The following is a 16721-nucleotide window of genomic DNA, read 5'->3' as shown; positions in this document are numbered from 1 at the left end:
AGTAAGATTTTTTATACATAATAATAAAATGAAAAAAAATATATATATATATATAAAAATGGTCTCCATTCGTTGATTTACCTTATCAATATAGCTTAGGTGATCATTATGTGTTTTAATTTTCTTTCTTATATGAGTCTATGCTATTTGTTATGGAATTACTTGATGTCATTGTCTCTTACAATGTTCAAATTTTAAAAAAAATTAGGTACTTAAATGTTGCTAATTACTAATTGACTATGCTCTTACGAGTTAAAAAAAAAGAAAAGAAATAGAAGTTATACATAACCTTTAAAAAAGATCGATGGTATTACATGTTGCGCAAGTTTTATAGTCGGATTCTACTTCTAAATTCTAGGATTTGTTAATGGTTCGGTCATAAATAAAATTAATTATGTTTGTTGAACTGTTTTTTCATTTATTAATACTATGTTGTAGTATTTGTATTTTCATCAAAATTTGAATTATTACAATATTCTATAGTTAAAAAAATTTGGTACATAATAATTCAAAAAATATTAAAAAAAATCAAATCAATTATATGAAAAATTAATTATGTTTGTTGAGCTATTGTTTCTTTTATTAATACTATAGCCCACGTAGGGTTGTAGTATTTGTCTTTTTATCAAAATTTGAATTATTACAATATTTTATAGCTAAAACTTTTTGGTACATAATAATTCAAAAAAAAAAAAAAAAAAATCAATTTTATGAAAACGGTCCCTGTTCTGTGAAGAGTGTCGATTTATATAATTTAAGTAAGTAATTTAAAATTATAAATATTTTTTTTTCACAAAATGTAAATTGAACATGTTCCACCTATGAATCAAAGTATAAATTAGGGAAAAAAAATGATTGGTTGTCAAAATATAATCAATTAAAAAGTGTCAACAGTTAAATTTTGAGTTCAATGACTTTTTCAATTTTGATTTGTGCATGAAAGAAAAATAGATTATACTTTTAAATTTTAGGATTTGTCAGTGGTTTGGTCATAAATCAAATTAATTATGTTTGTTGAGCTATTTTTTTTAATTATTAATACTATATTATTATGCTTTAATGCCCTTTCTACGAATAGTTAAAACTTTTTGATATAGAATAATTTAAAAAATATTAAAAAAAATCAAATCAATTATATGAAAACGGTCCCCGTTTGTTGAACGGGCTAAAAAACTAGTGATGGTATAAACGGCGTTGTAAATTCTGTGTGTTTCTCCCACAAAAATAAAGAGATGGAGGATGGTGCAGTTGAATATCAAGTACCACGGGGAGGAGCAATTTACCATCCTGACCTTGTGAGTCCACTAACTCGTACATCCGAATTCGAAACCTCAGTCGTCATAGAATTACAAAATTTATTTTCACAAGTCCAAACAAAGGACGAGGATATTTCAGTCAATGAACTCAAGATTCTCTCGGAAGAAGATCTAGTCGAAATAGCTTCAAAAGATGCATTATCATTACAAATTGATACAACAACAGTTGAGGAGAAAAACAAGTCAAAGAAAAGGGGGAGACAATTCGATAGGGACACACGTGCTGCGGAGCTAGAGAATCCTAGTTTTGTTGGAAAGATTGAGGAAGTAGCTAAGATAAAGGAGAAACAAGATGAAGATAGAGTGGGAGTGAAGTTACATTCGAATGAGGTGTCAGTTCCTTTAGTAGAGAACGTTGGGAAGATGACATCGTCTTCTACGAAGATTAGAAAGCTGTCCAATGTAAGTGAACATATTCCTATTCCTTATCCTCAGGTCATTCTTTGTGTTCAAGTGTATAAGATGTCGAAAATATGGGTAAAGACTCAGGAGTTTTTGGTACTTGGTAGTCAAATGTTAAGTGAGTTGAGAGATCAGATATATTGTTTGACTGATCATTTGATGCAGAAAGCGGGGGAGCATGACCCTTCCGGTTATTTTCTTATAGAAGATGTTTTTTGTAATGATAAGAGAGATCCTTCTGCTATAGATTATAGTGATCCGATATTTGAGTGGCTTAGGAAATCTAAGGACGAGGCGTGTGAGAAATGGGAGTGCATACTATCGGGTGAATTGCAGCAGAAGCAAAGGGCATTGTTAGCTCACGCGACCACTCCCCACTTACCTCAGTTCAAAGCTGTTGACATGCATAAGATTCGATTTTGTGACTTGTGGTTTCGAGTTGGCGCTGGGTATTTGTATTGCCATCAGGGAGATTGCAAGCATATTCTTGTGATTAGAGACATGAGATTGATTCACCCTGAGGATGTGCAGAACCGGGCAGCCTATCCGGTACTTACATTTCAACATAAAAACCGTTTCCGAAAATGCTCTGTTTGTAAGGTCTATCGAGCTTCCAAGGTAACAGTTGATGATAAGTGGGCTCAGGAAAATCCCTGTTACTTTTGTGACAATTGCTATTACCTGTTGCACTACACAGAAGATGGATCCCTCTTATATCACGAGTTCACAGTCTACGATTATCACCATGAATAATTCTCATTGCTACTAATCTGTCCAATCCAATCTCATTCCATGTTTCTTTTCCATCTACAAATTTTTGTAATTCTACTAAAATGCAAGGATTCCGAGCTAAGTGTAGAGTAGCTATACTTATTACTTTAACTCTATGTATTGGTCTCACTGGATTGTACGGTTTATTAAAACCTGTTGCCAATGAATGTGTAATGACATATATGTACCCAACCTATATACCAATTTCAACTCCAGCTAATTTTTCTTCTCCTCCTAAATATAATCTGTACAAGTACCATGAAGGATGGAGAAAGATTGATTTTAATGAACATATTAAGATGCTTGGTGGTGCCCCTCTTCTTTTTATTCTGGGTAATGAATGGTGGTAGCTACAAACAGGCAAGCCTCCTTTTCATATCAATTTACATTTTTTTTATTTTTTTTCAAATTTATATCGTATTGTGTTTGTACATTTGTTTCATATATTTCTCTAGGTACGTTCCATAGCAGCAGAATCTGATAGGGCATATCAAGGTGGTCCTCTGGAGCTTATTACGGAGCGGGGGATATACCCAATCAGTACTCACACAGACAGGATTGGTTTGCTGTTGACTTCGAAGAGGAACATTCTGCCATGGACGGTCAGATAGTTGAAGCACATACTGAATATGTTGTATATGCTATCCATCGGGTATTACTTTGCATTGCTTATTCGTATTGGGAAATGTTGCTTTAGCTCATTGTTGTTCGTGAAGTGCTTTCCACTAGTCTCTAGGAAATCTCATGTAATTATGTTACTTCTTGTTTAGAAGAGATAATATCACATCCCCCTCCCACACTTTTTTAGAGTATAAAATATTAATCATGCTATATTAACTGTGAATAGAATCTAATTACCCTTAAGAATGTTTAGATTCCTTCAGACTTTTGTATTGATTTTAGGTTTTTTACTTTTCTTTCTGGTTAATGGATCACTTAGTGATAAAAAAAAATGCAAATAAGGAGGAATGTGAGATAATCATATAGAATAAAAAGATCTCGCTAGACCTAACCTCGTCCCTCAGGCATGATGCTTTTTTCATTTAAAGATACTGAGGTCACTGAATGAGAAACATTTATGTTAGTGACTAGTTTTCTGTAAACCTCCAGGACCCGTTGATTTTTTATTATTTCATTATTATCTTTTTTCTGTTTCAATCCTTAGTTGTGGTATCGGGTCAGCCTTCTAAAGATTATTTCATTATTATCTTTTTTTTTTTTTTTCAATCCTTAGTTGTGGTATTGCCTTCTAAAGATTATTCCTTTAGAAAGAGAATAATGGGGGATGGTCTGGATTCCACAGCTTGTGTAGCTCTAGGAACCCGTGTTTAGCCAGATTTATAAAAGGTGAAATGACAAAATCCAAAGTTTTTTGATATAGTGAGTAATAGGCTTCAGTTATTTGCTATACAAGAATTCTGCAGTCAACAAAAAAGTTTTACCTTCTCTTAAAGTTGTAAATATTGTGAGTACTGTTGAGATAGCCAAACTATGTTTTTTTTTTCAGTTACATTTGTAGCTTGTACTATAGGATGTTTCATCCTATTTCCTTTCAATATATATATATAATCTATACTCTACCGATCAAAAAAAAAAAAGAAAAGATAGTCAAACTAGTTAAAAAAGGGGGCATTCTCATGAAAGTTTGCATGTGATAGACGTAGATGGGCTTAAGTAGGTCAATTCCGAAGAAGCTTTACTCGTCTTGGAATAGGAAAGAAGACTTATGAGAAGTGTGACATTCCAAACGTCACTACTTAGGAGAACGGGCACAAATCTTCAACCTGCAAATGGATGTTGCTGAATTGTAACCCTCTCCAATTTAAAATCCTAAAACATCTGTCATTTACGACATAAATAAAGATAGAGGGAAAGACAGGGTCGCACTCTAAGGCAAGAGGACAGAATCCTGAAAACACTAGGCGTCAGACCATTTGGCCAAAATTGGGTGAAGGATTTGAGGAAATAAATTTCTGGATGCACAAGTTTTAACTGTGTATTGTTCGTTCCTGCAGTTATACAATTTTGACTAAAGTTGGTTTCAGGTGTAATATGCACAAATTCCTGCAAAAAGATTCATCTATATTTTTAAATGGTGGGATATTTTTACTGTATTCAGTTTTGCCAGGGTTGAATTGTGATTTCAAAAATCTACTTTTGGGATTCGAAAAGCTATTTTACTGTAGTACGAGAAGTTTTGCATACAACTTGTGTTATAAATTTGTGGTGTTTTTTAATTTTGAATTGGTTGGAAAGATTAGTTTATGAAGGATTAGAGACGTTTGCTCATGGTTTACCTATTGTGTGTGATCAAAATTTGATGTTTGACCCATACATAAATTGTTATCCCATTGAATATGTTCTCTATTTAATTTTAGAAACTTTCTGTTCTGTCCTTATACATGATATTACTTATATTATTATCTTGGGTTTCAGAAAAAGAAAAAAAAAAACTTATATTATTATCATACTCACAGATTTTGGATCTATACAAAGAGTTACGTGATATGCAGTCAAAGGAAGGTGCCGAACCTTTTGGAAGCTTACCGAGAAGCGTAGTCTTGGTTGGTCATTCTATGGGTGGTTTTGTAGCCAGAGCTGCAATTGTCCACCCACGTTTAAGGAAGGGAGTGGTTGAAACTGTCCTCACTCTTTCAAGCCCGCACCAGTAATCTCTCTCACGTTTGCATCAACTTTACTGTGGTTTTAAGATCTTATACATTATCTTATTGTGAATTAATGGGTGGGATTGAGTTGATTCTTCCAGGTCCCTTGGGTCATTATTATCATCTTGTAAATCAGAAGTGGAGAAAAGGATATGAGGTCGAACTCACTCATACAGGCCGTCAAGTGTCTGAGCCCACATTATCTCATGTTATTGTTGTCTCCATTTCGGGCAACATTCTTGATTATCAGGTATTTTGTTAGCTCTTAACCTACAAGGCTCTAATGATAATATTTTCCGACATGCAAGCAGTAACATCCAGTCAGTTCCATATTTATAGCATAAAGAATAAGGAAGCATGTTGTGCATGCCTGCCACTGGTATTTGTCAAAATGAGTTGTTTCTTTTGTCACAAGGTATCAGAGAGTCTGATTATAAAGCATAATCTGGGAGAGGGAGTTTAATGGGCTAAGATTTGGACAAGTTCTACTGATTATTGAAAAAGAAGAAGAATTGTTGCTTCAAATTCTTCAACAGAAATCTGACAAATAATGCATGTGTTCACATGGACTTGAAATATTTTTTGATAAAAAGTATCTCACTTGTCAGATTGAATGTCTTCCATATTTTTAACGTGTTATATATTCTTTACCAATCCAATAAAAAAGAGAGAAAAAACAAGAAAAGAAAGAAAAAAGATAAAAAAGAATCTTACCTTTCCATTTTGAGCCATCTAATTATGATTGAATGGAGCATTTTAATTACTAAATTTGTTACTTCGTTTCCTTCTTTTGTGTGTAAATGTGTGTTTGTGACCATTTCTGTGACCATTTCTCCCAAATATCTTCCTAGCCGTCACTCACATGATGCACTCGGAGTGCTTTGTTTAACTGTTTAATGCTCATCGCTACTTTGTATTGTCATCCACTTAAAAATTGACGTATTCATGAATTCACCATTTCTGTCTTGGTTACAGCCACAAAAGTTCTCTTCTGAACTTTGTATCATCCTTCTTTGGCTCATTTTAGTTGTTGTTCCATCTATGACATCTGGAGTCCTTTCCAAAACTAATCCTGATAGTTGTTGGGCATTCAATGATTTATACCTTATCGTGGGTACTGTTCTCATGCATAGGTACAACTATACAAGCCTATGTTCCATTTCAAGTTGTTCCATTTTTCTTAAAGTGAAAATCTTGACATGATGCATGAGTCCATTAGGCATTTTCTATATGTAGCTTATGTTAAAGTTTATTTGAAGGTTTTTATTTTTCTTTTGTTGTTGCAAACTTCCTATTATATATATATGGGGAGGGATAGAGTCACTCTCATTAGAACCACTCCCGAGCCACTCCCAAAACGTACAAGACCATATCTCATCCTACCAGTTGAATTAAGGGATGATATTTTGTAGATATGATCTCCCCACCATGAATAACGTGCTCACCAAATTTCGGCTCATTCAAATATGTCTAATCTAATCAAATGTTATTATGAAATCGGAAAATTCTGGACCGTTACATAAATGTTCAAATTGAACACTAGTTTTTGCAAGGTTAGACATATCCAAATAGGATAAAATTTTGTGGGCATGCTATCCATTGTGAGAAGATCATATCCACAAAAAATCGGGTCTTAATTCAATTTGTAAGTCAATGGAGTGGCTCTATCCCTCCCCATATATATATATATTAAAGGACTTGTAGGTGATTGTCTGTATTTCTGTTATTTGATGCTGCTATATGAATCACATTTTCAATGGTAAATGTCAACTCTTGGGAATTCTTGCTCCTAGGTTCAGTCAAAGTTGAAAACTCTTGATGGAATTGTGCCATCCTCCCATCGATTCATGATAGGCACCACTGGCATGAGGAGTGCATGGTTGTCAACAGAACACCAGACTATATTATGGTGTAATCAAGTAGTTGTACAAGTAAGCTTTCTTATTAAAGCTGTTGTTCTATTATTATCTATCCTGTAGCCACTTGTGAATTACTCTGTTCTTCTATGCAGATTTCACACACTCTTTTGAGCTTAATAGACCCAAAAATTGGTCAACCGTTTCCCAGCACACAAAAAAGGCTTACTGTATTCACTAAAATGCTTCGCAGTGAAATGCCACCAAGCTTTAATTGGATGAGGGAGGTGAAATCATCAATCGGTTCCATCCAAATTCCACTTGAGGGTGGAAAAAGTGCTACTGGTACTGTCTGTAGTCACCTGTTGTCGTCCTTCTCTTGTCATTTTCATCACTTCCTGTTTTTCTTTGAGAAACCATTGTCTTTTAAATTAAAGTTAATATTAAAGTCAAATTATACTTTAGATGTTAAATAAGAGAAGAAGAGAGAAAAGAATATACGACCTTAATTAGTTTCAGTCTTCTCTCAAACATCTATGTATAAGAATAAATTGGATTTATATAATAAAAAACACTCTAAAAAATTCTGTGCCCTCGGGAAATGTCCCATATTTCTCTGACAGATAATATTTTTAGATGTTCACGTGGGGAGACAGCGGCAACTCTCAGTAATAAAAGGTTTTTCGTCTCGCAACTGAGGTGCTGAGACAAAGGATCCACCTGTTAGGATATGGTGCATTGCATCTGGGTTTGGACAAGGAATGGCCATGTGGCGAGCTCATGGAGTCATCTAATGTCGTAAGCATCTAGATAACATAGGCTAGAAACGGCAGTGATGATTACAGGGAAAGATCAGGGATTTAACATCTCAGGCCACCTTTTGCTAGACTTTAATTGTGGAAAAAAAGAATAAAGCTCTTCTGATCACTCAACAGGCATAGCACATTCTGATCGCTTGAAAGTATTATTGCATTTATATTCTTGAGTCACTTTTTCCAATAATGTCCAGGATACTGGCTGTAGTATTCATGAAAAGCAGGTGACATACTGACATCCATGAGGCAATACTTGTCTTTTTGTTACTTCTTTATACTGTATGTATTGTTGACTTGTTGAGATTATTCCACCCCAATTTCTAGGTGTGTCCCACCTATGTTCTCTCCCCGAGCCTCCTCTCATATTCATAGAATTTGCCCCTCTACATCAGTTCAAGCTTATGGAGAAATTGACAACTTGACATGTAGTCCCTGGGCTGGTGATTTGATTTTCCTTTCGTTTAGGTGTTGGAGTTTCATAGTTGTGACTTGCGAGTTAAAACTCGTTTGTTAGATTTCAAAGGCACTTATATTCTTAAAAACTAGCTTCTCTTGAATGACTGTGGCATTCCGAACTATGCATCCAGTAACACTTCTCATATAGATAATAGTTACGTTTGGTTAGTGATGGTACCAGTGGCATATGGATAATTCCGAGTTCAACCTCAAAAATTTATTTTATCTAGGTTTTCCTTCGTGGGGAAGTGTGTGCTGTATGTAATTCTATAGAAGATATAACTTTCAATCGTTATCTAATTCAAACGAATATTTTATTTCTTACCTTTTCGTTTTTCTTTTAATTGTATGGCTGGCATAATAATTACTTTTATGAATTGAAAATGTTCATATAAATAAGGCGTATTGTCATGTTTGCAGGAACTTGCACACATGATTTTTCCCCATGCCCACAATCTGTTCATTGGAATGACGATGGTCTTGAGAGGGATCTCTATATACAGGGACCCACTGTCACTGTTCTAGCAATGGACGGGAGACGGCGGTGGTTAGACATCCTAAAACTGGTTAGCTCCACTAATACCTTTTTAACTTTTTTAGTTTCTTAGGATTTTCTTTTGATTCATTTTTCTTTCTACGTTGATTTTATTGTTAATCTTAGATGCATTTGGTATTAGGAATTGCGTGTTCATGCCCATGCTTCATATATTGTCCATTCATCCAAAGTTCAAATTACATGTTGACGCAAATATTATTTGAATCTTACTCATTAACTGAATGTCTGGTCCTATAGGCTCTAAATTGTTTCTGTTCCATTGTGTTCTTTCTCAACTATTATGTTGTTCACAATATGAATTCTGTGCCTAGGGATCAGATGGAAAAAACTACTTTGCATTTGTTACAAACCTTGCTCCATGTTCTGGGGTCAGGCTTCATCTTTGGCCTGAAAAGAGCAAAATGGCCTCAGACACAAGTCCAAGTAAAGGAGTAGTGGAGGTGACATCAAAGATGGTTGAGATTCCTGCAGGACCAGCTCCAATACAGGTATTGAACTTTGGAATCTTCAAGTATATTCTTACTATCTTGCAAGGAACAGATGCTCTTTGGATATAAATATTTGTGACGACAATTTCTGCAATTGTTTCTTCACTTGAGGAGTCTTCTTTTACTGTTTCATTTGTATAGTAGTGATGAAAGAAAGTGCTACCATTCCTAGAAACAATAGCTGGTTCCATTAAAATCTGTAGTTCTCTAACCCCGATAATTATACGAAAATTCAAAATTGTATCGGGATGTTATGCCGATTTATGTATTTGTGCTGTTTATTTATCAGATTGAGCCAGGGAGCCAAACAGAACAACCACCTCCTTCTGCAGTACTTCAGTTAGGCCCTGAGGATATGCGCGGTTTCCGTTTTTTAACTATCTCAGTTGCACCCCGTCCGGTATTTTTCTCTTTATCCATTGGACAAGGAGTACTGATATTAGTTGTGATAATTTTGCATGATACTCAAAAGCCTAGTTGGTTGGAATGCAAATTAAGCATTTAAAGTGTATTCTACATTATTTTGAGCAGGCAAATTAGGTGACAATCTTCAAGGTAAATAGTCGACAATCTTCAAGGTTATGTGATAAATTGAGTTGTTGGTCTTTCATAGTATTGCAAAGTTGTGTCATGTTTCTGATAGATTCCTTTGAACTTTTTTGTTTTGTTTTCAAGTAACTATCTTCTATTGGTGACCGGTCTTTCTTCATATTGCAGGGCTGTGCAGATTGCGTTGTTTTCCTCCAGTAGCTATTGCTTGGGATTCTACTTCAGGTCTGCATGTAATTCCTAATCTCTATTCTGAGACTATTTCAGTGGATTCATCACCAGCTTTTTGGGATTCAACTCAAGAGTCTGACATGACTACAGTTTTGTTACTGGTAAGAAGTGAAGTCCTTTTTTTCCCCCAGATCTGTTGGAGTCACTTTTATTTTATTATTGTTTTTCATCCTTATGCAGTTAGATCCACATTGCTCATTTACGATTGGTGCTGGCGTTTCTGTCACTACTGCTGCTGGCAGATTTTTGCTTTTATACTGTTCAGAGGTAATTTAAAATCTTGATTCGGTATTACTTGATACATGTATTGACACTAGTTAATCCCCTACTTGTACATTTCTGCTGCACCAAACTTGTGAATATTATACACCATTTTTCATGTGTGAATCTAATGTGGTATCAAATGATTTGAAAATTTTCCTTATCTGTGAAATATGTTTGAAAAATTGGCCACATTGAGGCATAGTGCACGAGAAGCAATCCCCCTTTCTAGCTCACAACCCACAAATTAAGATTCCCACCAACTCCATCAAAGTTGCACACATGGGGTGCTTGACGATACACATTGGCCATAATCTCACATAAGGCATTGTTACATATTTTGCGTGGAGATAATAACTTCTTATACGTCCAAATGTAAATGTATACATAAAAAGAGTGCATGTGCTCAGATATTCGCGTACTAGTAATTACTACTACTTTTCATGGTGATAGAATACTAGTTATTTCGATCATGTGCATACTTAGTTACTTACAGTTCATGTACTCGTACTGGAAGTTAGTACTCTCAGTTTTTGTTAAGTTGCTTTGTTTCATTTGTTGATATGTGCAGATAGTTGGTTTCTCCATAGCCATTATCTTTTTTAAATCTGATCGACACAAGCACGCGCATGGGAACTTGATCTGCCTCTGCCATCTCTTTTGGCTGCTGTGGAGTTAAATCTGAGAATGCCACTGGCTTTCTTGCTCCTAGCTATATTGCCCATTGTGGTTTCATTGGTATCCTCCCTGCTAATATCAGAATCGTTTCCTCCACTAAGCAGCTTCTTTATTGTCTCCATAATTTGCTATGCATTTGCAAATGGGTCTTTGATCATTCTGATCTTGACCTCCCAATTGATCATCTACTTCACTGCGAATGTGCACGCTTTTATCAAAATACGGTTAGTGTTTCTCACTTTAGTTATATAAGCTGAGTGACTGAAGAAGTTTCTGTTGTCAAAAGCCAAATAATTATAGTAGAACTTCTTAAATACATTGAATAAGCAAAGTTATTTCTTACATAGGGGCCGCCGGGCCGACTCTCATAATATAAGGAGAGTAGACATACTCAGGGGCAGCGCTGAGCATGTGCATGGTGTGTGACCGCACAGGGCCCCAAATCTTGAGGGCCCCAAACTCACCTATTAAGTGTTGACACGTACGTGAAAATCCAAAACTAATCTAACAAATCTAATTAATCTGAAAATTTCACATAGATTATTCTCTTAATTCTTATATTCTCTCCATTAAAATTGGAATTAAATATTTACCTTCTAACTAATTAAGTTATGTTTCCAAAATAAAACTTTAATTCTCCAATCAATTAATGTAGACAACGGCTACAACATGGCAACTAAAAAAAATAAAATAAAATCAAAAAATCCGTCTCCTTCTCTATTTTTTCTTTTTCTTTCCAACAATTTCATACAACGGTTTTGGCATTGGTTGCGGTTTTGGAATCGGATGGAGTTTTGGAGGTGTGTCCTTGAGTTTCTTGGGTCTTGGCATAGGTGGAGGTTGTGGTGTAGGACTTGGCTTTGGTACTGCCTTTGGCAATCAATATCGGACATCCAAGATTATGTTTGAGGGCATTGATTTAAATAAGGACCAGAGAGATGAGAAAATGCTATCAGATTTTTCAAAGAAAAGAGAGGGTGTTCAAGCTTGAGGATAGCTACTGTTTTTGAATTTTCCATTCTTTATCTGACTTCTTTCCTATTTTTTTTTTGACAAACAATAGTCTTTCTTATTTTGCAGCAACACTTTAACAAAAAGTATATGTCTCGGTTTATGATTTCTTTTGTATTACATTAACAAATTTTTTTTTTGGCTTGTGTGGTTACTTTGACAATTTTTTTTTGTGTTTTTTGCTTTTGTGGTTGAGGCCCTGTTTCGACGTTACGTATAGCGCCGCCCCTGGACATACTACTAGTGCTACCGACAACACATATTCTAGTATACTACTTCTCCAACACTCCCCCTCAAGCTGAAATATACAAATTGAAACTACAATGAGTAAAACAACAAAATACAGACATCATCTCCCCTCCCCTTACGCCTAATCACAAATACTAAGATAATATTAAATCCAAGCTCCAGCCGCAAGCATCATCCTCAAACAAGCACCCGCAACAACATCAACAAACAAAATGAAAGGCTCTGGGCTTGAAGGTGTTGGTAGCCCCAAAAGGCTCCAGGCACATACGCCACGACAGCTCCAAGAACAAATGCTCCTCATCTAGAGGTAGCTTGAGAATTGGATGCAACGAACAATGGAAGAGCTTGATCAACAAGAACACATACTGAGTTGGGTACAAGAATCAATAATTAACACCAATCATAGCGTCAGGGGTATGTATCCGAGCAAAATCATGAACACCTTGGGGAGATGCAACACCAAAACAGCTAGGCAGCAGCAGCAAAACTTCCTACACTCCTCATCGTAATATAATGATTCTCTAAACATTATAGGTTTTCTGATGATCTAATCTAGATGTTAATGTGAACTATCAATGGGGTAATCTTCAACAAAGAAATCTGCTCAAGGATTTAATTAAACGAGTGAATTTGAACCAGGGTATTTACCGAAACCATAGACTTTGCTTGCACAAGACAATCTAGCAAAACCTTCGGCAAACACTTTGAAGCTTACAGCTTACTACAAGCTCTTTACTTATAGGATAGTTTTCTTGATAACCACAGCTTAGTAAATGGCAAAAATGGAAATCAACCAAGTTCTATTGGGATGTTGGATCTTCGACTGAAGTCCTTAATTATCTAAAATCAATATTACAGATAGAAAATTTCGAATATCTCATTCTTTTTATCAACTGAAAAATGTCTGGTATTTTGCAGGTGGCAAAGTTTGGGGAAGAAAAAATGTCCGACCTACTTTTTTCAGTCAGTTTCTCAATCTTTTCTCCAATTTCTTTTCACTCAAGGTAATTCTCATCCAACATACATAAAGTTGCACATATTGTACATATTAAGGTGAAAATTTGGGGTTCACCACAGCAAACAAGAGAAGTTTGGGTTGTTCAGTCAACTGATGCCAATCATTTGTTCTTGAAGCTGTGATCCGTATGTGAAACAGGTACTGAGGATAATTAGAGGCAATCTGACTGTTACTATAGCATTGGTTTCAGTTATCTTGGTCTGCTTTGTTCATCCGGCGCTGGGTCTGCTAATTCTGCTCCTGTCTCATGCGTTACATTCTCACACTGCTCTCTGCAGGTTGTTTTCTTATTTTATTTGTACGTAATAATTTTCAAATTTCAATTTTCTTTTTAACACCTTGCTTCATCCGATTGATCAATGTGATGGTTGTCCAAGCACTAGTTATATATGTTTCCTTTTAGCTAAATGTGACTCCTGGATGCATCATCCACTTACTATCACATCAATGAGCCACTTATATTTGATGTTACGTTCCTCTCATATAATTGACTGAATAATTTAACCATTCAGTCAAATAAAAACTCAGGTTGAAAACATTTATTTTTGGAAACAATGAATATCTTCTAAGTGCCAACTGGTTGGACCATTCCTAATCTTGGGAGTATTTGTCACCTCACAGTTCCTCTTACTATATGTTCTATCAAGGACTTTTCACAATGCAATTTTATTTTCACTGTTATTCTTGGGTGTGTGTGTGTATATATATATATCAGGCTGGCTACGTCGACATACAGAAATGACATACGGAATTGACATACGCAATCCAAAAGTGGACTTGCACATTGCTCTAAGGGCTGATTTTTGGTAGATATTACCTCCCTACTATGGATAGTATCTCCACAAAAAATCAGCTCAATCGGATATGTCTAGTCTTGTCAAAAGAGTGTTAAAATTTTAGACCATTAGATAAATTTCGAACTTGAACTCAATTTTTGGTAGGGTTAGACATGTTCAAAGGAGCTGATTTTTTTCAGAGATGATAACATCCCCAGAAAATCAGCTCTTAGGTAGGTAGGATTAATGTGATGTCATTCTGTATATGTCCAGCCAGCCTATATATATATATATATATATATATTTCTATCACTGAAGACAAAACTAGAACTCTAGTAAACTTATTCTGATCAAAGTTTGTATGTTCTGAGGATCACTATATCCGTCTACCTTTTCTTAGATGTCTAACTGATGCCATTAACTTCCATTGCATAACTCTGAATTTGTTAAATGTACCAAGTTATAAAAAATTTGTTAAAAGTAATCCTGTTGGATGTTGAGCCTAAGAGTTGCTTCTGGTTATTCTGTAACAGTTTCTTGGCGGCTTCGTTTCGCAGTCATGCACGAAAAAGGGAGTTTGATTCCAAAACTAAGGTTGCTCTTGGGAAGTCGAATTTCAAACCTAACAGTGGTTTTGATCCACTTCTTCCTCTAGAGGAGAAGTCTCCCAATAACCCAAACTCGACAAGAAGCTATGGTGACACCCAAATCAAAACCTTCAATCACAGGCATGGTCTGCTTATGTTGCACCTTCTTGCGGTTCTCATGTTTGTTCCATTTTTTGTGGCTTGGTTTCAGGTAGGTTTTCATTATACCTAGCCATCTTAAGTTGTTGTGTTCTTAAGTTGTTGTGTTACTCTTGGAAAATTGAATGGAAAAGAGGTTTCCTTTAAGTTTGGACAAAGTCAAAAGACCATTTTTAGTTTGGGCGAAGGACTACTACATCCAAAGTAAATTTGGGAAATGGAATTAGAGCACCATTAGTATCTTTATGACAGAACTCTTTTAAAGGACATTGAACCTTTCCAAGAGATGTCGAAGTATGTAACCTTTGTAAATGGAAATCGTGTGTTCACTTCATCACGGTGGACAAGGTACCTAGTCATTACACCGTAATTATGTTATCTTGCCGTCACTGCAAACCGTCACCCACCAATGTGAATGACATTTTCTAACAACCTAAAGGCAAATTCTTCCCCTGGTGCTGATGATTCTAACATTTCTTGCCTAGGATGCAACAGTCTTCAACGTAAATTGACCAACATTAAAATGTTCACAAGTTTTGGTGAACCTCAACTATGTATACACTCTTACATAGAAAATATCTCCGTATATATGAAGTTAATTTACTGACCCCACACAACTAAGCTTAAGCATTTTGAACACTTCGGGCATACAGTGTAGGTGGTCTGTATGGACCTTGCCTTGATCATTCCTCCACCATGTCCAAAGGGAAAAGGTCATGTGTGTTTAGCATGCCAATTGATGTACATATATTATGTTAGGTTTTACGTTGTATGCTTTTTAGCTCTTTTTTTTTTTTTTTTTTTTTTTTTTTTTTAAATACGGAGTCTAGTAAAAGTTCAGACTTGTTTTTCCGGTGATACAAATGTCCAATCAGAGGATTTCAGACACTTGATTATTTAATCAAATTTGTTTGAGAGAGTAGGGATAAATTTTCCAAATGAAGTGATTTTGACTTGATCTGAACATCTTTATATGTTGCAAGCCTGTATAATACCTGGATTTTGTTTTTATAGAGAATCGGAGTGGGTCAGAGTTTTCCATGGTTCTTGGACTCAGCTCTTTGCGTAGGTGTCATTCTCCATGGTCATATAATTTTATATCATTCCCCTTTCTACACATTCAAGGCCAGCAAGTTGGACTGAGCATTGTCTACATGCTTGCTGGGTTCTATTGTTATTTATCTGGCTTAGCATTGGCTCCTTATAGAGCATTTTATGCCATGGCTGCCGTTGGGGTAATCTGTGCTGAGGATTCTTGAAAAGAGTTATAGGGATAAAGGAGAGGCTTATTTTAGTGGTGGGAGAAAGCATTTCCACAGACATTAAGGGCATCTTTTCTTCTAAAAGGTCCAGAGATTGGATTTTGGCACAGGAAATTCCTTTTTCAGGTTTTTTGGTGATACAGTGATTTTGGGTGGAAATGTGGACATCACCCCCGCAGGTGGGTTACAACTCAGACTTGTTCCCACGTACAAAATTTTTGACTCAGTTGTATCATATTACTGCTACCGAGAGTATTGTGTATCAGAGATACAGGGGTATGTAAGCTGAGATTAGTGAGTCCAGTTGGGTTGGTTCTCTCTGCTCTATTCACATCCAAGCAGAGAAGTAATCTCAATTATCAGGGTTGAATCTGGCTAGTTATGGCTTGTGTATATAAAAAGGCTTTAAGCCTACTGTTTGAACTTTGAACTTGAAATTTCTTGTTGAGAAATGCTAGCGTCCTGCCCATTTTGGGGGTAGGACCATCCTCTTTCTTATTTACTGGAACAATATGTTGCCCAATTGCATCTTTCAAAATGTGAAAATTTTTAAAAAGCAAAATGGTGCTCAAATGCTCACTGGATGATCCATTCAAACAGATCTAAATGGCTAA

The 16721-nt window shown here is 35.7% G+C and overlaps 1 protein-coding gene and 1 pseudogene across 3 annotated transcripts; both read left to right on the top strand.

Annotated features, from left to right (window-relative positions):
* Positions 1 to 1176: 1176 nt before the first annotated feature.
* On the top strand, positions 1177 to 2709 carry LOC147493055 (snRNA-activating protein complex subunit-like). Of its 2 annotated transcripts, XM_086568630.1 has the most exons (2): positions 1177 to 1718; positions 1884 to 2709. In XM_086568630.1, exons 1-2 carry the CDS (start codon positions 1233 to 1235, stop codon positions 2469 to 2471), a joined length of 1074 nt encoding a protein of 357 aa, XP_086424756.1. In that variant the 5' UTR covers positions 1177 to 1232; the 3' UTR covers positions 2472 to 2709. The 2 variants fall into 2 exon arrangements, with proteins under 2 accessions (XP_086424756.1, XP_086424755.1); XM_086568629.1 differs by having other exon boundaries at positions 1178 to 2709.
* LOC147493054 (uncharacterized) lies at positions 2552 to 16630 on the top strand (annotated as a pseudogene). Its single transcript, XR_015199494.1, has 18 exons — positions 2552 to 2849; positions 2945 to 3141; positions 4967 to 5171; positions 5257 to 5405; positions 6949 to 7086; positions 7167 to 7356; positions 8703 to 8848; positions 9150 to 9326; positions 9616 to 9828; positions 9863 to 9881; positions 10044 to 10207; positions 10287 to 10373; positions 10939 to 11288; positions 13048 to 13102; positions 13224 to 13309; positions 13462 to 13601; positions 14633 to 14897; positions 15860 to 16630. The product of XR_015199494.1 is annotated as an uncharacterized LOC147493054 (transcript).
* The last annotated feature ends 91 nt before the right edge of the window (positions 16631 to 16721 follow it).

This window comes from Coptis chinensis, chromosome 6, assembly GCF_015680905.1.
Source record: "Coptis chinensis isolate HL-2020 chromosome 6, ASM1568090v1, whole genome shotgun sequence".
NCBI lineage: Eukaryota > Viridiplantae > Streptophyta > Magnoliopsida > Ranunculales > Ranunculaceae > Coptis > Coptis chinensis.
The sequence above is the reverse complement of the archived record's forward strand: the minus strand, read 5'-3'. Positions and strand labels throughout refer to the sequence as shown.